This window comes from Theobroma umbraticum, unplaced genomic scaffold (genome assembly GCF_002168275.2).
Source record: "Theobroma umbraticum cultivar Fairchild unplaced genomic scaffold, ASM216827v3 scaffold_56.0, whole genome shotgun sequence".
NCBI classification, from domain to species: domain Eukaryota; kingdom Viridiplantae; phylum Streptophyta; class Magnoliopsida; order Malvales; family Malvaceae; genus Theobroma; species Theobroma umbraticum.
This window is the reverse complement of record NW_018397256.1, coordinates 10,415,316-10,437,895: the sequence shown is the minus strand read 5'-3', so window position 1 is coordinate 10,437,895 and position 22,580 is coordinate 10,415,316. Positions and strand designations below refer to the sequence as shown.

General features: G+C 35.0%; 6 protein-coding genes across 10 annotated transcripts; all 6 read left to right on the top strand.

The window, feature by feature from the left end:
- Positions 1–583: 583 nt before the first annotated feature.
- On the top strand, positions 584–1,471 carry LOC110410402 (uncharacterized). Its single transcript, XM_021420059.1, has one exon. The coding sequence runs from the start codon at positions 584–586 to the stop codon at positions 1,469–1,471; it is 888 nt and encodes a 295-aa protein (XP_021275734.1).
- A 6,907-nt stretch (positions 1,472–8,378) lies between these two features.
- On the top strand, positions 8,379–10,861 carry ORG4 (OBP3-responsive protein 4 (ORG4)). 2 transcript variants are annotated; one of them, XM_021421065.1, is made up of 6 exons: positions 8,379–8,485; positions 8,631–8,779; positions 9,079–9,231; positions 9,469–9,644; positions 10,050–10,165; positions 10,630–10,861. In XM_021421065.1, the coding sequence occupies exons 2-5, from the start codon at positions 8,648–8,650 to the stop codon at positions 10,144–10,146; spliced, it is 558 nt and encodes a 185-aa protein (XP_021276740.1). In that variant the 5' UTR covers positions 8,379–8,485; positions 8,631–8,647; the 3' UTR covers positions 10,147–10,165; positions 10,630–10,861. The 2 variants fall into 2 exon arrangements, with proteins under 2 accessions (XP_021276740.1, XP_021276742.1); XM_021421067.1 differs by having other exon boundaries at positions 10,627–10,861.
- A 136-nt stretch (positions 10,862–10,997) lies between these two features.
- On the top strand, positions 10,998–12,702 carry LOC110411057 (Putative membrane lipoprotein). Its single transcript, XM_021421064.2, has one exon. It carries the CDS (start codon positions 11,911–11,913, stop codon positions 12,535–12,537), a length of 627 nt encoding a protein of 208 aa, XP_021276739.1. The 5' UTR covers positions 10,998–11,910; the 3' UTR covers positions 12,538–12,702.
- Positions 12,703–12,891: 189 nt separating this feature from the next.
- On the top strand, positions 12,892–15,848 carry LOC110411056 (Acyl-CoA N-acyltransferases (NAT) superfamily protein). The gene is made up of 10 exons (XM_021421063.2): positions 12,892–13,002; positions 13,111–13,543; positions 13,742–13,952; positions 14,061–14,113; positions 14,465–14,501; positions 14,598–14,663; positions 14,858–14,962; positions 15,061–15,211; positions 15,302–15,378; positions 15,480–15,848. Exons 2-10 carry the CDS (start codon positions 13,443–13,445, stop codon positions 15,543–15,545), a joined length of 867 nt encoding a protein of 288 aa, XP_021276738.1. The 5' UTR covers positions 12,892–13,002; positions 13,111–13,442; the 3' UTR covers positions 15,546–15,848.
- Positions 15,849–16,595: 747 nt separating this feature from the next.
- LOC110411369 (uncharacterized) lies at positions 16,596–19,497 on the top strand. Of its 4 annotated transcripts, none has more exons than XM_089782759.1 (7): positions 16,596–16,877; positions 17,121–17,359; positions 17,450–17,612; positions 17,784–17,932; positions 18,471–18,801; positions 18,908–19,345; positions 19,430–19,497. In XM_089782759.1, exons 1-4 carry the CDS (start codon positions 16,838–16,840, stop codon positions 17,843–17,845), a joined length of 504 nt encoding a protein of 167 aa, XP_089638885.1. In that variant the 5' UTR covers positions 16,596–16,837; the 3' UTR covers positions 17,846–17,932; positions 18,471–18,801; positions 18,908–19,345; positions 19,430–19,497. The 4 variants fall into 4 exon arrangements, with proteins under 4 accessions (XP_089638885.1, XP_089638883.1, XP_089638882.1 ...); XM_089782757.1 differs by having other exon boundaries at positions 17,121–17,612; positions 18,471–18,659; positions 18,754–18,801; XM_089782756.1 differs by having other exon boundaries at positions 17,121–17,612.
- Positions 18,934–19,858, top strand: LOC149527545 (uncharacterized). The gene is made up of 3 exons (XM_089782654.1): positions 18,934–19,170; positions 19,265–19,345; positions 19,430–19,858. Exons 1-3 carry the CDS (start codon positions 18,934–18,936, stop codon positions 19,856–19,858), a joined length of 747 nt encoding a protein of 248 aa, XP_089638780.1.
- Positions 19,859–22,580: the final 2,722 nt, after the last annotated feature.

Genomic DNA, 22,580 nt, shown 5'->3' with positions numbered 1-22,580 from the left:
TTTCCTCAATGCCAAATAACTTGATAGTCTGAAACGGAAAGATTATAAATGATCCCAACTCTGATTGCCATGTAAAGCCTGCAGACTCATTAATTATACCTTGCCATAAAGAATTTCTTTCTTGAAAGGGCATAAAAGCCAACAAAGATTCTGGTGGTGTAGATATCACTTTGATAAGAACAACATTATGATTCTAGGTCAACCTTAGTTTGCCTGTGCACTGGCTGTGCTTATAAGTTGGCCTGGACTGGAGTAAGAGAAGTCAAAGTCTGTTCTGTGCGGGCCCTTTGATTTTACCTGTGCTGGTTGGTGGTAGAGAAGGCATACTTACAGAGGGAAATCCAGTCCAATCTGAGAATCAGGTTTTTTTCTGGTTGCCCAATCCACTGCATCGCATTCATGGCCAAATGATAGCATATATTGTTCTGCGGTTATATTTTCTCAAGTATTCACCCTTCTCTTTCTTGTTCTCATCCCAGTCTGAATATAGTGATTCCAATGGTTATTATACAGGGTCCTGGTACCTCCTGGTTGCCTCTATAAACTAAGGCACTGCTGATTATTTTACCATTTGCTGAAATTGATGGCTCCTCCATCTTTTGTTTCACAAGAGGAATTCCATGCATTTCATACGATTGATCGGAAGCTATACACTCTGCTCGTTATCAACCTTTGGCGGGATCCCGTAGAGTCTATGCAGGTTATAGCCCTATGGCTCTGGCTGGAGAGGGTGGGCTTCAAAAATGTTGTGCAGAAGATATTGTCCTTGCCTTATATATTGACAAATGAACTTGCAGATGAGGCAGTCACATGCCTCAACGTCATTAACAATGACCAATTAGCTTCCTTGACCGAGGGCAACGATACCCCTTTGATGCAAAGCCTGATCGACAGAGATCTCTCTCTCCAATTCTTTGATAAACACCGGCTGATTGCAACTCAAGGTATTACAAGAATTGTTAACGAAGTATGTATCAGAGCGTTAAGGGACATTATGCAACATGCCATCGAAAGAAATGCTGCCCAAAGCTTAGCTGATAGTCAGAAAGTAATATCACATTCGTTACAGCAACCAATGGTTCAGCCCGGATTACCTCAGGTAGGGTTTGGTCCAGATGCTGATGTGGAACTACCTTGGACCCAAGAATCTGAAGTTCCACCAGACGACAGGACTATGTTTGTTACATTCTCTAAGGGCTACCCTGTACATGAATGGGAAGTCAGAGAATTCTTCACCAGGGCTTATGGGGATGGCATAGAGTCCTTGCACATGCAAGAAGTTCCGCCTGACGAGCAATCACTCTTTGCACGCATTGTTTTTTGCTCAGAATCAGCCATTGAAATCATCCTTAGCGGTATGAGCAAAGCAAAATTTACTATCAATGGGAAGCATGTGTGGGCTCGGAAATTTGTGCCAAAACGTCTCAAGCCTTCATTGCCAGCAGCACCACCAGTGAATTTGCCAGTTTGATTTGGGTTATGATCATAATTTCTTTATGTAGGAGGGGTTCAACAATCTTCTTTCAAATCTGGGGAAATTCAGTAGCATGCAGATTGAAGTAACTCTCATGGAAAAAATGATCAATTTGTTTGTTGTAAACTCAACTTGGAAAAGAGAAGGAATGAAATTGGAAACGGAATTTGATTTTAATGATCAATTATCTCTTTTTGGACTGATCTCTTAAAATATATTTACCTAATTCATGAATAAAATATGAAAAGTGTATTTTAATTGAAAACGACAAAAAATAATAATTTAAATTTTTATTATTTTAAAATCATTAATTTTAATTAAAATTGTGATGAAATTCACAATCATGGATCTTTAAAATGATTTCATAACGTTCGTATATCAATCATGTATCATATGTTGAAATTATGACATCATAATCATATATTAATCATGCACAATGGGTTATTCAATCATACTTTATGTAAGTATAAGGAACAAAACAAAATATATAGAGTACTTAAACTTAGTTGAGCAATATCAAGGCTTATCCTATTTTATGCATAAAACATACTTTTTAAGGTGAAATATCTCAAGTTACGGATAAATTAGTAATATTATCTCACCTAAAAAGTATTAACTTTTTACACTAAAAAATATATATATATATTCATTACATCATTTTAAAAACAGATACATATAAATAAATGTTAAAAGATGAATTTTTTTAAAAAAAACTATGAATTCCACGTTAATAAAAGATGAGATAGATTTTCAATATATAAATATGAGCTTTTCTCCACACATTAAGTATGTTTTTTTATTAAAAACGTGAACTTATGATAAATAATATAACAATAAATCTAAATCTTCATTAAGATAAGAACTTTAGAAGAAATACAAAGTTAGATGTAAACTCTTATTATCCTCACAATTGAATGGAGTAAAATGTTACAAATTTCGTATAAATAAAAATTTGTTTTTGAACCCACCAATGGTCAAGGTTAGGGAGAAAGATTAACTCAAGGATTGGTAATTAATTCTATTTCAATGGTTTGAAAGTCCACATTGTTTTAATTTGGATGAAAGACATATTTAAAGTTGTTTCCAAGATAATGTGTATTCACTTATTTTGATTGGGTTTTAGAGATAGATTATAGAAATATTTATACTTTTAACATAATAATTAAATGATTTAGGATTATTTTCTCTTAAATTGTTTAAGTTGCTTTTGTCCATTTTCAATCTCAAGTAATCCTTGGAAATAATTGACTTAAAAGAGTGGCAAGGGGTCAATGTTTAGCGTGAGAAAGAAAGAGAAGAAACCAAGCTGGCTGACCTACAAGATCCGGTTCAAGAATTAAGTTTAGGAAAAAAATTACATACAATGTGTTCTTAAAATATAAACTTATAATATCCTTAAGAAGTTGCATACCAAATTAAAAAAAAAATTGATTCACAGACACATTAATACTTCTAACGTGAAAAAAGCAAATGAAAAATAAATACTGTTCAAAATTATTCAAACACTAATTTAAAAAAAGCAAAGAAATTTTATTGAAAAAATCCGTTTGGAAAGCATGAAAATATTTTCAACAATTTTGAGTATTTGATCGAAGGAAAATGCATTAAAAAATAAAACTTTTTGAGGTCAACAGAAAATAAGCCCGTTGACTTCGAAGTCTCTCTCTATCCCGACTCTTTCTTCCTCCCCCTTCCCTTGCGTTCCCAGCCCATTTTCTCTCTCACTTGATCTACCACGTCTCCTTCTTCCTCCCACCATTGCAGGCGGCATCGCAGGTCTTCTTGACCAGCAATCTTTCCTTCCTTCCTTTCTTTCTTTCTTTCTTTTTTTTCCTTGTTTGCTATCAAAACCGTGTCTCTCTCTTCCTCTCTCCAATTGCAGCGCCACCAGTGGCCTACCGACAACCTCCCACTCTCTTTCTTTTCCTTTTTTCTTTCTTATCTTGCTTTTCTTTTCCTGTTTTTCCTTTCTCTTTCTCAAAAGAAAACTCTTGCTTTTGTTTTCAATAACCTTCCCCTTTCAAGATCTGCGAGCTTGCTACAAAAATTCAAAGCCAACCACGTATACTTCGATGAGCAGTACTACCTAGCCAAACAGAAGATCTCTAAAGATAAGATCTCTAATTTTTGGATTCCAAGATTCAGGTTATCGTATAAGACATGTCCCTAATACAAAATGAGCTACGTACACTGAAACGGAACACATTTAAAATCTAGCAGTCTACCAAAAAAAACCAACTAAAGTTTAGTGCTATTTCTTTTTGAAAATACATGGCTCTTGCACAATTTTTATATAAAGTTCTCTAGTTTTCACAAAATCTCAACAAGCATTAGTTGCCATCTTTATTAGATAAACTTCACTTTAACTATACATCAATACTGAAAAAAAAATCAATTTATTTCTCTTTATCTTGATCTTGATTTACTTACTAGTATAGAGAATCTCTATCAATTTTCAAACCAACAACATAGTGCATAAATATGAGTTGAGATGGATTGTACAAGTTATGCAACTGCAGCTAGCAAGCATTATTTTTTTTTATTTTTGTTTTACTTTTTTCTTTATAATTTATTATTGAAACACATTTTTTTTTAAAACATTGAGCATAATTTTCTTAAAAATTATTGTAAATCTTATTTTTCTTATTCCTTTTGATTTATTTATTAATAAAATTATTATATATTATGAATCTTTTGCTTATTAGTTAAGTTTAATATATTAATTTTAAAATTTTTTAACTCTTATTCTTCTTCATCTTTAACTTTTCAATAAAAGTTGACTTATTCCTTCCTTGATTTCAAGACTGTTTTTATGTTTTGTCTTTTCTGCGATGGTATATTATGCAGATTATAGGCTTGTTATATAAATGATTAATGCAGGTTTGTATAAGGGGACTTTATGTAAATTTAGGATCTCTTGGGTGAGATGTTGAGCTAGATTTCTTCCTTTTGGTAAATGTGTTTCTGTTCTCAAATTTGTACTTCCATGTCAAATGTTTGATTGAGATGAGGATGTTGTTTCAGTTTTAAAATTTATTGTTTGAGAAAAAAAAATAAAAGAGAAAAAAAGTTTTGGTAGACTACTTTATCTTTCTTTGATTGAAGTTAATGAAAGGAGGAGCACATGCTGAACTTAGCAGTAGAATTGATTTTACTTAAAAGTAGTAAACTATAATTAATCCCTCAAAAATATTTTTTTTAACATGTATGTAATTTGAGTGATGTATCATATTTGTAGAGTTTAATTAAATTGGTAAGGTATTACTTTTTTATAAAAAAAATTATAATGTTTTTTAAGATAAAATTTCTTTTGAAAATGAATACTAAACAATATTTTTTTATAAAATAATTTAAATAATTAAAAATATTTTTGATAATTTATCTAAATAAAAAAATATTAAACTATACTGAAGCTTAGAGGGAACATTAAAGAAAAAGGCAACGGGAAAAATCCCTGCTGTACAGGAAAGCGAAAACCCCTGTTTTTGTCAGTATAAAAAGGTTATAGTACTTTACATATGCACCAAGGTTATAGTACTTTTCATTGGTTCAGTGAGTTTCCTAGGGCAAAACACATGGCAGTGGCTCAATGATACAGTGTGCCCAGATTGAAGGGAAGGCAATGGTAAGCTGCAGGGCTTACATGTACAAACTGCTTAGAGCAATCACTAGTTAATGGGAAGTGATAACGAAATTAATCTGCAATAGTTCACACTAACCTTTGGTAAATCGATTGGTTGACTGGCATTTCTCCAAGAGAATGTGAGAACTGATTTGCCTGCAGCTAAAAAAGAGAATGGATCGAACTCAAAAAAGATTGTTTTTCTTCATGGAAATGTAAGGGGGAATTTTTGGTCGAAGTGGTATTGTTTTTCATGTGAGAATGAGAAACGTAGATGTGCTTTTATACCATAAGTGGGGAAACTTTCTTAAACTCAAGACACGATTCGATTCACTAAATGTTACTTTCTGAAAAACAAAGAATTCTCCACTGCTGTAATCGTCATGTCACCCAATCTCTACCCAAAGTAGAAAGGTCTCATATTCCGGCGGTTGCAAACCCGAAACTACCCCTCTCAGCCATGGCGTAACGTGCCACTCCATTGGCGTAACGTGTCTGAGGAGATACACACGAATGTTAAAATTATGGGCAAGTTGACTGGGCAAGCCTCAATACTGATAGAACATACAAAAAATCAATAGATGAAGCTTCTGCTGGAGGAGTAATTCGTAATTCGTAATTCGGAAGGTGTTTGCTGAACTGGCTTTGTGGTGAGGTTAGGAGAATGCTCAGCACAAAGAGCTGAATTGTGGGGAGTGTTTTATGGTCTTCAACTGACATGGGATTCAGGGATCAAGAAAGTGATGGTATAAATTAACAACAAGATGGTAATTCACGTAATTTTAATGAATAAGTTACCATTATGTGCGAATATGGCATCTAAAAAAAGGTTTAGGGAAAAATTAAATGACTATCTTCTCTCTTCTGCCTCACTTTTGTAAAGAATACAACACAATTACATCCCATTTGGTTTTCACAGGTCAAAAAATGATATGATAAAATGGGGTAGCAACCGATGGCCTTCATTCCGATTCATGCCAGATTATTTGATCAAACAAATTTTCTGGAGATGCATTCCTCCTTCTGGTTGAACTACAATGCCATTCCACCTGCAAGCCTGTTTTCCACTATCTTTTTGTTTATTGCTGCATCTAGGGGCGAATTAGAGTATTTTTAAAAGGAAGTTAAACAGAAAGAGACATTAAACAACCAAATAGAATCTTATATATAATTCAATTATCACTTAGTTAAAAAATTAAATAAAATTCATAAGACATCAGACATACAAAAAAATATATATTAACCGTAATGATGATGTCATATATATATATATGTATATATATGACTGAATAAAATCATCAAAAGAGTCTCTCTCACTCTCTGGGCATAAGAGTAGAAGAGAAAATAATTTTTTAAATTCAAATAAATTATCTCTATGTTGCAGCTTTTTTCTTATTTTTTATTTACCTCTTAAATTACTAATTAACATATTGAGTTATCAGGTTGAACTATTAAGATATAATATGTTATTATAAACTATTAGATTCAACTGTTACCATATAATATGTTATAATAAGTTTAAATTTATATTAAAACTGAATAAGTTTGGATTACTCGACTCACTATATTTTTTAAATTTGATAAAGTTAATATATTAGTTAGAATATATTTGTTAGGCTTAAATGGCAATATGCTAACTATAATGACTCTAATTTTATCAAACAATTTGAGGAATAAAAATAATTATTAAATAAAAAAATATTTTGAGAGTCATTAAAAGTATATAATAAATAAAATTATATTGAAAAAAATACAATTATTTCATTCTATCAATTCATTTGTATATAATAAATAAAATTGTATTGAAAGAAATACAATTATTTCATTCTACCAATTCACTTGTATATCATTATTATTTAAATTTTGCAACACACATGTCAGAACCTACTGGTTATTCTGAATAAAAAATAATATATTGATGAAATTCTAAGCAACAGTACAACACTACAATTTATATTTAAGAATTAATAATAATTTATTTATTTTTAAAGATTAAAATCATAAAAAATAAAATCTATATAATAAAAATAAGAAGAACATGAAAAGTAGAAGATAGAATTCACATATGACATAATAAAAAAGAAAAAAAAGAATATGATTGATGATTCAATAAAATTTATGAAAAAAAATCTATAGAGATTTAAAATATATGAGTAAATAGAATAAAAATAAATAAATAAATAAATAAAAATAATAAAATAAATTGAAAGAAAAAAAACATTTAACTTGGGTCATGCATATAGAATTATTTAATTTGTTATTTTTTATTTATATAAATTATTAAATAAAAAATTATTTTGCAGAAATTATTAAAAAAATTAATATAATATGTCAAAAAGGGGCCATGGCCACCCATAGGCTCCGCCTCTGGCAGCGTTAATAGGGCTCATCTGTTGATAAATATTGCAAAGTTTGTATGACAAGAGTGAGAAAGTGATGAGAGAAATTAGTGAAAGAAAAGTCATAAAAAAACCAAAAAAAAGTTTAAATCCCTTTTTTGCTTTTTAATTAAACAAAAAAAATTATAAAAAAATATGTTTTTATTATCTTTTTTATAAAAAATTAAGTGAATAAAAATAAAGCATAAAATTTTATATGAGAAAAATAAAAAACTTTAAGATGCCATGTCAGAAAATGCCACACTGCAAAGGGTCCATATGAAATTTACTATAAAATCATTATATACAGATTAAATTAAAATGCAAAAATTGCATTCAAACATCCATTAATATTAATATTAGGTAAACATAAAATAAAGCTCTTCATCCATATAAGTCTAAGCACAAGACATACTTTCTTATGATAATAAATACTAAATAGTAAATATTTTTTTTAATTGAATGTTGATAAATGTCTTGATTAAACGGATTATATTTTACACAAAATTATTGAACCAATAATTTATGATTCAAAATAATTTTATTGTTAATTAATTAATATTATTCTTTTCATATTTAAATGTTTGTTTTTACAGAGATTAAAAATAAAATTTTTGACTTTAGGTATTTTATAAAAAATAAATTTTTTTATATCTTGTGGTGTAAAAAAAAAGTAAGGACATTAGATGTTTAAAATTTAAAAAATTATTTTAAAACATTTTTAAAAATAATAGAAAAAAATGAAACTTAAAGAATATATGAATTCTGTCAATGATGTGGTCTTCTCCCTCAACGAAACCCGTTGGACCATGTTGAACACTGGTTGATGGACCTCGGCCTAAGCCCAAATCCAAATGGAAGAGAAAGATATTATCGTCATTCTCCAAGAAAATATAACTTTCATAACAACATTGCGGAAAACGGACCAGATCATTAGACGACATCCCCTCCACCGAAGCATCCGTACATATACTTGACATACGCTTCTACGTATCCAATCCTTTCTTAAAGGTACGTATACTTCTCCATGGCTTCAGTGATTTTAACTCAAGAAATTCCAGTAATGAAGTACTACTGATGGTTTAGTCTTTTGTGTTAAAATTTTATTAAAACTGGCTTTTATTGTGTTTGGTTTTCCTTGGGAATTGATTTTTAGTTTTGGTGGGCTGTAAAATGGAGCCGGCGCCTAATGGCGAAGAACCCGCTTCCTGGGATGAGCTATACAGCATAAACTTGATGCCATCAGAGTTGTTCCTCAAGTTTAGAAAAGAAATTCAGGGATTTCGAGTTGGTGTCAATTTGGAGGTTATTTTTCCCTTCTTTTTACTCAATATTCTATATAATTCTCGTTATTCGTTTTGTAGGTGAATGGGGTGTCTTTTTGTTTGTTCACAATGAATTTATGTATGGAGCTTAGTTAGTCATGTAATCTTCAGGCATGAGCCCATGAACGGAGTATTTTTTTAACTGTCTTATCTTCTTTATTTTCAAAATGCTGTTTTTACTTGGAAAAGGATGCTTACTTTAATGAAAGATATGTATAAACTGTACAGGTTGTTGTTATTTATGACCTATTGAGTATTTACATCTTAGTTTTGCTTCAGTTCTACAATGCTCCAACCAATGATTTCCAAACAAAGCTTGTGCTGAAGCCTTTATCTCCTGAACGGAGGTGGAAGTTTGCATATGAGCCTATACATCAAGATGTACGCCTTCTTTCGAAAAAGATCCCTGTGACCAAATTTCTTAATCTCCAGGTCCCATCTACTATCCTTTATCCATTTTGGCTTGGCAGATTAGACAAACTCTATATTAGTGATAGCATACATGTAGGAGTCTGATGTCTATTCAACATTTGACATGTCCTGTGGGAGTGTAGGTAACTTTATTTGTTCTTTGTTTATTCCTAAAAAAAAAAAGAAAAAACTTTATTTGTTTTTCATGCATGACTTGCGCATATTTCGTAATGGTTACGCTAAAGTTTTTGGAAATAGGTCGGCATAGGCCATAATTTCAAGTTAAATGCAACGGGTTGGAAATGGAAGCTCACCACCTGTTTGGGTGGAGATGGAGTTTCTCGGATTCGGAATAAGACAACACTTGGCTTGGTTCCTGGCCTGGATTTTCGATTTGGGTGGAGAGCTGATTATGTTCTTCCAGAAATTACAGGGCAAGTTCCTTGATGTTTTATGAACTTGTATTTAAGAATTTTATGTAAGCAAAAGGAAGAAATGATAAGCTCATCCCTAGAATAGTAGAACAGTCTTTGATGTTAAGCTTGCCAAAATTATCCCCTACAATTTTGTTGAAAGTTATGCAGGGTATGTTCCTTGATCTTCTATGAACTTATAATTAAGATATTTCAAGGATTTAGTATACTCATGATGTTATAATATATGTGCTTTCAAAATAAATCACCAGAACTTTTAATGGCATGCTTCTCCTTCTTATTTGTTAATAGTGACATTTTTGTTTCTTTTATTCAGTTATTCATTGATTCCTTCTCTTCCTTTTTCTTACCAGACATGTTTTCACAATTATGTGTAGCTTATCATTGATACCTTGAATTTAACAGAGCTCTTGGTACTGATGAACCATTGTTCAACATGAACTCTGGGCGGTTGCAAGCTTCGCTAGATAGAGTTGAGGCCATTCTGACTCATTCATCATGATTGGTGGTCAAAATTTCAGGTATGGCTATCTCATGACATTTTTAGTAGAATTTCTGGTTGGCAACTGGCATACTCTAACTGGCAATTTGTAGGATACAAAATTGTCAAGTACATAAAGATTTATTTTTGTTAAATTCAAAGTATCTGGAATTTTGTACCATTTATCTCTGGGAATATGCATTTGATTCTATGTGTTCTTACCTCGGTATGCCCACCTGTGTGCACTTATGTGTGTGAATATGTGCTCTTGAGTGCATCTAGATCAGACATTCTTCTGTTCACATATTATTGGCGAGTTGTTTTACATGACAGACCCTCATTGTTTGAGAATTTCATCTTTTGTGGTTTGAGTTTTATTCATTTATTTCACTGTTTGGTCTGCATTTAGCTTGTAATGAATTAGACATCTTATGTTAACTGTAATTATTCCCTTTTAGTTTTTGTTCACTAAAAAGTTTTCTTTTCAAACTTCAAACTTAGCAGGGTCAGCTTGAATTGAAATTGATAGGATGATTTTTCCATGCATGGATGGAGGTACACTGATCAACACCAAGTTTACTTATTAAACACCAATGTAGCGGCTCTTATGTATAGCATTAAGTTGCCATGGCATGAGTGAATCAGGGTTACCAAATAAAAAATTTCCCTGAAATTAAAACAAATTCATGTATGAAATTGGCTTCATTATAATGGTAGCGTTAATTGCTTCTTGGTCTTTTCTTTCTCTACCTTCCTTTTATATGTCAAGTACTTCCATTGCAGGTCTCCTATTGACATTATTGGTAAATCTGGTTATTTTAATTGATGAGATCGATCCCAATTTTTGCAATAGGGGTTGGTGGTGTAACAATATCAGAGGGTTTATATTTGTTGGATTCTTTGTTCATATTGATTATTTTCGCTTATAAATGGTTTGGTTAAAGTATGGGTATGCTCTTTCTTGGAGTTTATCTTGGCTGCTCCGTATTGGTTGAGTTCTTGGTTTTCCTTCTATGTTCCCCCACTTTAATACAAAAACAGCTAGATAAGAGCATAAGAAATTTGCTTTCGCGGTTTCCCTTAAAGCACGAATTGTTTGGTGCTGCATTTATGAATCTGGGTACATCTTTGATGGTACTGCTCTGAAGGAGAGGATTGAAAGAGGCTTTCCCAATCCCAATTATTTGTATCTCAGTATATCTTGGCTAAAGCTGATTTGTCTGGTTACCTAGGTAAGATCAAATTGAAGCAGGCTCAAAATTTTTCTTGTAAAAAACTGGAAAGGGGAATTATCATATTAACTAAAGTTGTGGGTTTTAGCTGCTAGACAGTTGGGACTGCAACACCTGACAAATGTTTTTGGGCAGTCTTTGGACAGAAGAAGCTACTTGGTGCAAGCAACTGAAGTATGGCTAACCATGCTTATCAAGAATCATATATTGTTAATTTGTTAGGAGTCAGTAGCCAACCTTTTTCCTTTCTGGGCCAGAAGAAAGTTGTCCACTTGGAAATTGTAATCCCTTTATATTGATTTAACTCTAGACTTCAAAATTTGAAAGCCAAAAACAGTATTAGAATCTTTGCACTTTGAAACCATGTAGAGGGAAAACTGCAAGAACAATACACTTCATTCGAGGTTGAAGAGTGGACCCCGTCTGCCTAGCCGTTGTAAACCCAGCAACGGCCATCTACCCCTTCTTGTATATAAATTAAATTCTCTTTTCTCCGAACTCCAAAGCAAAACCCTGAAGCCCGTGTCAGAGCAATCCAAACATCAACCCAAAGATGTCCTCCTCCAAGCTTAGAAGCTCCTTTTCATTCCCAAATCTCCTTCTATCCTGCTTGAACTTTACTCTCTTTATCCTTTCCGCAACTTCTCTTGCTCCCATTATTCTCCTCAAAATGCCGCCAACCTCCCTGGGTTTAGCATTCCTGATAGTCTCCTGCATCTCCCTTCTCGCCTCCTTCGTGGGCTTCTACTCTCAGCTCTCCCACTTCTGCTTCATAACCCATGTTTCACTTCTCATCGCCTCGTTGATTGGGCAAGTTCTCAGCATATTGGCCTTATTTACAAGAGAGAGATCTAGTCTTTCAATGCTAAAATCCCCACGGGACCCAAAAGAGGCAAAGCTATTGGTGAGAGTGGAATGTGGGATTTTCATGGCAATGTTGCTAATGCAGCTGGTGGTGTTAGCGCTGACCTGCACGGTCCATACCTGCTGGGTGCGAGAATACGAGGGATTAGAAGCTGAGAGAGAGGCAACAGCCAAGAAAAGGAGCAGAAAGATAGCAAGAGTGCAAGAGGAATCCATGGCAAATGCAGCGAAAATTGCTGAGATTAAAGCCAAGGAGTTTGATGAGAAGATGAAGAGCAAGTATTGTCACAGGGTGAAAACCGATTTTGAAGGCTAAAAAGAACATCTAGTCAATAATCATTGTTGATTATTTCGTTTCCTCCTTGGGGGTCACTACTGTAGTGGCCACTGTATTTGTATCGCAGACCCTATATCTTCTCACCATGGTTTTTTCTGTGTAATTTACGACTGTATAACAATCGCTAGTTTGCATTTAAACCTTTGCCAATTTCCTAACTTTTCTGGAATGGGCCACTTCACCTGTCCGTGAAATCCTTTTCCATTCCATAGGCTCAAAGCTTCAACCTGGTTGGGCTTTCGGTTTGAGCCTAGCTGGCCTGGCATCATCTATATTTAGCATGTACTACATGATGTGTTAACACATAGATACGTAAATCAAAGGCCCAGAAAAGAAAGAAAGAACTTGTGAGGTGGAAAAGAGAAAACGATGGTGGCTAAAGATCCACAAGATTCTCTGATGAAATAACATGGACACAGCTGCTTGTTTGTCTCAACCAAAACGGTGTGCGTATCAGCTTCCCTTTGCCCATACCTTGTTTTTTGCCTCCCTTTTTCTGCTTAAATCTCTCAGGACTAAACATTATAATTTTGACCCGCCAATCATTTGCAGCCTCTACCTTCATGCCACATCACCATCTCCTCCACGTGTCAAAATCTCTGTGGGTTTTCTTTTCAGATAATGTCGTCTTATCCTCTCTTCCCATGTCCCACGACTTTGACAGGTCCGGCAATTGTCAGTCTTTTTATTTTCAAAAAGATTTCTCCAAAAGCCGAAGTTTCTTCCTTTCGGTTTCCCATTGCCAGATATCTACATTAGAATAATAATTTTTTCAATTACTTTGGATCTTCTTTCTCTTCATCCTCTTTCAGATATTAAGGCCGTAATATTAGAATTCTTGTTTTCCCGGAAAATTTTTTTAACCGGGGATAGTCAGCTGCGCCATGTCAACCATCTCCATTTACAGAACTGAATTCTTGACTTTTTGTAGCAATGGATCGAGACCCCGCCACAAATTTCAAAGAACTTCCCTCTCTCCGACAATGTGAGTTGTTTTTCCCTTTCCAGTTTTGATTTTTTCTTCGAATTAACAATCAGGAATTTGCCTTTTGAAGCCGATTTTATTTGTTTTTCAATTTTTTTTATATAGAAAAAGGTTAGGGTTCTCAATCTTTTTTAAAAGAAATGTTTTCTTTATCGTACTTTCTTTTTAGTTTAATGAATTTTTGGTTTCTTTGGTTAGGAAAATGGATTCTAAATCATTTGAAAGTGAGAAAAAGGAAGAACTCTCGGTACAGCGTCAAACGCCGTCCATTCCTCAGCTCGATTCCTCAGGACCATCTAATCTTGGGTTTGACCGGCTGCAACCATCGGATCAGGAGCTATATCAGGATAAAAGACTAGAATTTGGAAAATTCGTGGCGAGAGAGGCCTTCCTTGATGAAGAATTCTGGGTATATGGCATTCTTAACCATTTTTCCCTTTTTTCACCTTTTATTTGATCAACTGATTTTTTTTTTTTTAGCTGCTGATTATTTTGTTTTCTTTTGGTTTTCTGGTAGACAGCGGCATGGCTGAGAGCAGAAAGTCACTGGGAGGATCGACCAGGTGAAAGGTAGGAATTAAGTTTTTTTTTTTTTTTAATATCTGAAGTAAAAGGATACCCTTTTGTTTTATGATTTGGACTTATCTAAACAAATGAATCTTTAAGTCCTTAGTAGGTAGCTGTTTATAGGATAAAGAATTGATTGGTATAAATAAATGGTTTCAAAAGTTTTACTGTGGAGTCTGTCAGGTTTAGAGGAAAGTAATTCTATTGAGATGTTGACAATGGACTTGATTAAATTCCCACCCCTCTGCTTGTATACACTATGCAGCCTTCGCGGGGAAATGTCTTTTTTTGCTAATGTTTGTGAGTGGATATTGGATGGATGCCCCTAATTGTAGCTATTCCTGATGTATACAGATATGTCGATAACTTCAAAAGGAAATTTGCTGAGCAGGTAGGAGAGAATATTGGTGTTCTTGAAATTGCTCATAAATACATCGGTGAATTTTGGTTATGTGTAAAATGCTTAGAAAGTTTCCTTATTTAGTAGGAATTCAATGCTATAAAAAGGCGATGCAGGGGGCAACATGGGCAGACACATACATGTATTGTCACGGTATGATGTTTTTACAGGATATCTTTTCCCAGATTGGTATTACTTTTAATGCGTTTGTTATCTCTCTTGGGTTAGGATTAGATCAATTTAGAGCTTCTCTGTTTCTCTTAATTGCTGGGATACATTTCTTGTGTTACGTTGTTGTTTTGTCTAGATGAAGAGTCTTATAGAATGCCTTGATATCAATTTATCAGGTTAAGAAGGAGGAAAGGAATGTCAAACGCACAGTGCTGAAAAGTGTAGTTGGAACCCTTGATTTCAGCATTCGGTATTTGTTGCATGGAGAGTCTTTTCCTGGGGTACAGTACATGCTCTTTTTATTGAGACTTCAAGTCCTATTACCAATCTAAATATATAGGTTATTTGTTAATATATTTGTGAATCTAACCTCTTGAAGGAACGTACAAGGCCCCTCTTCTGCAGCATCAACAGAACACACCTGAATAAATATGCTTATGTTTCCAACTTATGTGTAGCCAAATCAGCCCGTCGAAAGGGCATTGCTAGCAATATGTTGTATTTTGTTATTGAATCAGCCAGATCAAGTGGTAAAATTACAAGCATATTTCCTTCAGAAGCACCCCAACTGGTGCAAGTAGTGGGAAAATTCCCCTTCTAATCCAATCATTCATTTGCAGGTGTTGAAATGGTATATGTGCATGTGCATAGACACAATGGACCTGCACTGGAACTGTACGAAAAGATTGGTTTTGAGGTAATACGGTTTTATCTGTTCTATATGTGCTTTTGCGGTTTCATTTTCTGGCCTTTTGTCAATTTCAAATGGGGCTGATGTACTTTTTGCATTCTTATCAGATAGTTCAAATGGCAAGCTCTCAGTTGTTAGAACAGCAGATGTACTTACTTTGTTTCAAGACATAATATTCTGTTGAACACCAATTCAGGATTTCTTTTTTTCTCTTTTTGAATGAAAAAAATGAAAACCTTACATACAGCTTGACCAACGATGGGAAAGGATTAACCCAAGAAAACCTTACATACAGCTTCACCTGGCATTACCGCTCAGGGGACTTTATCACCTTTTTTTTTTTTCTGAAAGATGGGGACTTTATCACTTGTGTATGTAATATTTCCATGATCAGGAAATTGTAAATGCAGTGAATTTCTTGTATGCTTTCTGCTTCCATGAAAAAGATGATTAGATAGCTGAAGATTTTATTTCTATTTTATATTGGACTAATGTTGGAAATATGGTAAGAATGTGGTCATAAAGTAATAGGTAAATTAGGAAATACAACTATGAATTCATTAACATGTAAGGGGGCCATGAGATGGCATCTCACATTTTAACAATGCATCACATGCCAAACTGATCAAATGAGTTATTCACTGTCTTGACTAAAACTCAAATTAGGGCACTTTTTTGGTTCCAATTGATAGTGTATATATCTAACAATTATATAAGCTTCCACTTGATTTAATATTAGTTTTTTTTTTATTTTATGAAAACGTTTTATTCTATCCATCCAGGCCAGTCTTATTTTGCTCACATCCAGCTATTGTCGATTTTGGCTTATAGTGGGAGGACATTTAAGAAGTAAAGCAGATTATAAGGGAAATTCTTATTAAACATTAAGATAATGTCAACTCTTTTTTGTTTCAACTCAATTTAAAAGAATGGAAATATAGAGAACAATTCAATTATTTTCTAGAAATTAATTCTTATGAAATTCAGGATCAACTTAATTAAAAATATTAAAGAACAAAGGAAATTCGTTCTCTGCTCTTGAACACACATTTCATTTTATCAAACAAAAGGATATTAATTAAATTTATTAGGTTCATCATGTTATGTAATCTTTTTTATAAGCGTTAAATATAAATTCTTTCCCAATGAGGACGACCACTTGCATTAAAATTCTCAGTCTCTTTAATTTCTTTCTATTTTGGAAACAGTGGTGCTACTAGCTCGTAAAGTCAACCACGACATTCGTAGAAAATTTCAAACTAAATTAAGATGGTGGCGAACTACTGGTTTGCTTCGGCAGTTGGTGAAGTGACCTGTTCACAGCTAGGCAGGTGATGATCATCATGCTGCTGCGGCAAATTTCAGTGGATAAAAGGAGCTTCCTAAAGCTAGCAGCCTAGCACACATTGCTTCACATGTAATAATCTGATCGGCATCCAAGAGAGTGACCGAACACAATGAATTAATGGCCTCCTCTTCATCACAAGCGCCTATTAGCAAGCCTGGTAAGTGCGAATAAAACCTTTTTCTGGACTAATGCATTCAAAGAATTGAATCGTTCCCTTTATTTTCATCGATTCACCTCACCCAAAGGATAACAGGAACTATAGTTATATTCACCCAAAGAATCACTGGACGTCAGGTCGCCGTCTTGTAGCATTGAGGTGGAAATTAATGGAAACTCCAAAGATCGATGTTGTCCTGTCTGTTCGTTTCTTGACTTCTTCTTTTTGTCATGATCACAACAGAAAATAACGCTGAGCTATATCCCACCTGGCATCTGCCTCTATACAAAGCTGCTCTCAGAGGTGACTGGGAGAGCGCCAGCGAAATCTTGAAGCAAAACCCAGGGGCAGCCACGGCCAAGATCCTGGGCTCCCAATATGCGCTCCATATGGCTGTAGGGACAGGAAAGGCAACTGACTTGGTCAAGAACCTGGGGAAAGGGATGTCACCGGAGGACCTTGAAATCGCCAACCAAAGCAAGGTGACGGTTATTACTATAGCTGCTGCCAGTGGAAACACTAATGCGGCGAAGTTGCTAGTTAGTATAAACCCAAAGTTGCCTCATATTCAGGACGGCGATGAAGGGTTTCCAGTCCACAGGGCTGCGCAATCTGATCACGAGGAAACGCTTGTCTATTTACTTAAAGTAACAAGAGATGATGTGCAGCCCAGCCCATCTGAGAATAATTCGGGTGTTTTGCTTCTACGTCAAATCATCTTCGTAAGATTTTACGGTGAGTTGTCAACTTAATTTCCAGCCTATCATAAATGAGAATTTCATTAGCTAGAAAACCAAAACGTATCACTTGATCATGCAACACTCTCCTCATAATATTTGAGTTTAATGACTAAAATCCTCTCATCAAATAGAAATCAGCAAAACTCTTACTTGATACTTTTTGCAGATTTGGCGGCAGTCTGGTTCAGCGGCACCCAAAATTGGCAACATTGGAGGGCTATGGCTTAAAGTCTCCTTTGTGTTCCATTGCAGTGAGGTCTTCTGCATTCCGTAGTAGCAGTGAATTGAGACTATGCCAACGCTTTCTTTATTCCTGTTAGTTCTTCTACTCCTCTCTCAATCTCTCTCTTTCTCTCTACTTGATGTTATTTCTTAGTTTGCTCACTTGCTATATATACTTCATCAAATTTCTCATATAATTATCCTATATTTTATATCTATTTGACCAATATATGCGAACCTCTAATTTAAATTTGTTGAGAAAAGGCCAAATCTTGAGATCAAAGGATTCATTAACCAAAAGAAAGTAATTAAAATGAATAAAAAAAGGGAATTTCTTGATGCCAAAGAGATAAAGTATGTGGTTCCACTATTAGACCCAATTATACTTTTCCTGTTTTTCTTTCAAGAAAACTGCTCTCTAATATTTGTCACTGGTATTAGTTTTGGAGGATTCTTTTGCCATCAGAAGAGATTGTGAGAGGCTCCAAATCTTGTAGCTTTGATTTGAGCTCTTGGATGGTTTTGGTTTGGGAGGATCCCCAACTTAGAGGATTTTTCTTTAGCATATTCATAAGAGGATTAGAAAGTAACATTTTTTCCTTGGGTTGGTTTCTTCCAATTATATATATAGATGTCATTCCTATGAAGTTGGAGAATGTTCCCAACAATTCCATTGGGGGAGACATAGAGAATCCAGCTAACAACTCCCAAGCGCGGATATGGAGCAGCTTTCAACATTTCAGAGGAGGCCAATTTCTTAGTCCTGGTTTTGTCCACGTCCAAATTCTCCTCTGTTATTTTAGTTCATAGTCTTTCTTTGGTAGAGGAACTTGTCACCAACCACTTTTCCTCAGGATAGCTGTCCTTGTGTCAATTTAATTATTCTCTTTTAACTTGATCAGTGTGTGGTGCAGTGAGGCAGAAGCTTCACACAGCACTGTGGGATGTAAGTGACAGTTTAGGTATGAATATTAAATTCGGCACTGCCGTAATCAAAAGATTCTAATTACTACACACTTCAAAGCTAGATACAAGCCAAATACGTACCTAATTTTATTTGAGTTGCAGTACCACAGGTTAAGCACATCCGTCAAATGAAATTTATGTACGGTGAAGCACTAAGACTTGTCAAATTACTATGCACTGAAGCTGAACGTTTGGATCCTCAAAAGGCTGCAAATATATTTGCGGATCCATTGTTCCAAGCAGTATCACATGGAATCCCTGAAATCATTGAAAATATTTTAGAGTCCTTTCCAGTTGCAGTTCAGTTTCGTGACAATGAGGACCGTAGCATAATCGAAAGGGCAGTTCTATACCGTTGCCACAATGTCTTCAACTTAATATATAGAATGAATCGTCAGACTAAACATGCATTAGCAGAGAACCGAGATAGGTTTCAGACTAATATCTTCTATCTGGCAGGAATTTTTGGCACCGCAAGACCAGCTCAATCTTGTTTCTGGTGCGGCTCTGCAAATGCAACGCGAGTTGCAATGGTTTAAGGTAAAAATTAATTATCTATTTTTTTCCCCCCCGTCTTATGGTGATTTTGTTAAGTCACTTATCAGGTTTACCATTTTCCTACAGGAAGTGGAAAAGCTTGTACCGAGTATCTATAGGGATGCTAGGAACTACAAAGGAAAGACGCCGAGAATGGTGTTCATCGAAGAACACAAGGAATTGGTTAAAGAAGGAGAGAAATGGAGGAAGGATGCAGCAAATTCATGCTCGGTGGTTGCAGCACTTATCGCCACAGTCGTGTTTGCCACAGCCATCACAGTACCAGGTGGCTCGCTGTCTCAGATACACTCTCTCTCTCTCTTCTCATCCACCGCAGCCATCCTGATGTTCTTGTCCATCCTTACCGCTCGTTATGCCGAAGACTACTTTCTCCTAGCCCTGCCCAAGAGGCTAATCATGGGGCTCCTCACCCTTTTCATCTCCATAACTACCATGATGATTGCCTTTAGTGCCACACTGTATCTTGTGTTCGAAACCATGAGACATGGATTCTAACATCCGTGGCTGCATCAGCTTGTTTATTAGTGATTTGTTTGTTTACCTGCAATTTTCTCTACTTGTGGATATGTTCTCTTCCACTTATGGCCATGGAATTTTTGGCCAGCGTAGTGAAGAACCCTTGTGCTAAATCAGAATTCAGAGCCAATATAAGCCTTTTGAGCAATAAAATGATTTATTGCATATCTTCCGTGCCTGCCTTATTTTGCTGACATCCAGCTATATTCATCAAAAATAAATATGGAAAACCACATCGAAGTGAAAGTCAAGGCAAAGAAGTGAAATTTATTAATTTATTGAGATAACAAGGCAACCCTTTTTATAATTCTTTAATGATTGATCAACTCAATTCAAAATTTTGGAGAATGAGGAGAGTCTCCTACTTCGTGGGATTATAATTGAGGCAGTTAATTTGGTTATAATTAATAGTTTATAACAATAAATATATCTAATTTATGATCTATTTTTTTATTTTAACTCAATAGTCTGTTTAATTATGCAATAACATACATACATGCTTAGTACTTGAAAATCATATTCCCTACGTACATAGAGATGCATGTCCGAAGAAAATTTTAAACAAAGAGAAGTGGAAAGTTGCTGCTTGCTTTGGCAATTAGCTGCTGGCATTACTTATTTAAAATATAAATAGAGCAGGAAGCGTCTAATAAGAAGTATGTACAGTGTTGAAAAGTTCATACAACAGCAATGGCTTCCTCCTCTGGAGTTAATGCTGATAACGATGCTGCGCAGGGTATGAAAGTTGATTAAAATAAAGTTATGATTGTTTATGATGAAAACTACAACAGTTTCAGTCTTCTCTGTATATATGTTTACAGAATCAAATTTATGAATTTTTTTTGCATGCTTTTGTGTGATATATGTCAGGAAGAAGGTATCTCAAGGAATTGTACACGGCACTATTACGTTAGAAAGATCCATCTTCCTCACCATCTCTTGCTAATGTTGATCCATCTATTACGTTAGAAGTTTCAGTCTTTGGAGAGTTGCTAGATGCTGGTTAGCCGACAAAATTATGTTTAAAAAAAAGGTTCTTTGTGATTAATTTTACTTGTCTATATATCTTTCTTGCATGATGGAAGATGCACTGAGAATAAGGCATCTCAGCCAGTACATCCCTTTACACAAAGCCGCACTCAAAGGTGACTGGGAAAGTGCTAGAAGAATATTTGACAGCAATCCTGAAGCAATTACTGCCAGGATCACGGAAGCGTTGAGCACAGCTCTTCACCTTGCGGTTGGTACAAGAAAAAATATTGACTTTGTGCGTAACCTGATAGATTTAATGCCAGTTGAGGCATTGGAATTGACAAACGATAGCAACAGCACCGCCCTGACGGATGCTGCAATTGTTGGGAACCTGGAGGTAGCCAGCTTGTTGGTAGAAGGAAAACCCAATTTGCCCGATATACGCGACAACAATGACGTGGTTCCACTTCATAGAGCTGTGCAATATGGCCTCAAGAATTTGGTCTCATTTTTGTTAGGAGTCACCAGCAATGAGATTGAGCCAACTTATCCAAGTCCCTATGCTGATAAATCTGGTTTCATGCTTCTACTTCTGTTGGTACTGGTTGGATTTTATGGTTTGTGAAATTCGAGGCCTTTCTTGGCAATTAGAGATTACATATTTGGCAATATCATACTTTACTTTCCATTTATTCTTCCTCACTTGACAGACAAAGCTCTAGAACTGGCTCAGGATTATCCAATGACGGCTAGAATGCGAGTGTACCGATGGTAGCAGTCCTTTAAGCGTGTTAGGTCAGACGCCCTCCGCATTCCGCAGCGGAAACAAACTTCAGCTTTCGGCCACGTTTCATTTATTTTTGTCAGTCTCTAGCTACTTCTTCTTATTTGCTTCCTAGTGTTTGATATTACATATGGTGAATCTACGTGCTACTTAAGCATGAGTGCATGACTATCTTCCAAAATTGAAAGCTTAAAGCTCAAAACTCAAGTCAAACTTAATGTTCCTTCCTCGTACCCAAACTCAAACTGACGAATGAGGTTCATTATATCATAAGTTAGAATCGGCCTTCAGTTGCCAAAAAGAGCCCAGCGCTTCTGCTTAAAAAACAATTGGCCTACAGTTGATGCCTTTGAAATTTTATATCAGATGTGTACTGTCTAAAAGGATTATACGATACGTATTTAAGGACAAAAGTCTAAACTTTACTATATTCTGAGTTCAGAATCGGGAGGCCTTATTGTTTTCGAAAATGACATCAATATGGAGAACTTGCCCAACCACCCCATTGAAGGAGATTACCCAGCTGTCTGTTCCCAAATTTGTATGCAGATATGCAGCCGGTTTTCAACTGTAAGAGGGAACCATCTGATGTTCGGTTTGTTACAAAGTTCTTGCTCGTTTTTGTTTTAATTTATTTCTTTATTTCTTTTATGGAAGGGCAGGGGAAGCATCAAGACAGGGGTACTGCAGTACTGTGCCAAAAATTTGAGAAATACTCAACCGTGTAAATTAGTCTTCAAGGAAACAGGTGTAGGTAGTTGTAAACCGGGAGCACTGGAAAGTTCATTCTTGCATCTTTTGCCCCTCCCTGGAAAAATTATTTCCCACGGAAACAGAATAAAATTCTATAATCTTAGAACAGAGGAGGAAGACTCTGCTCATCCTAATTCCTAATGTTAATGTTCTCTCTGTCGTTTACTACAATCATTTTGGTAATTTTGTTAT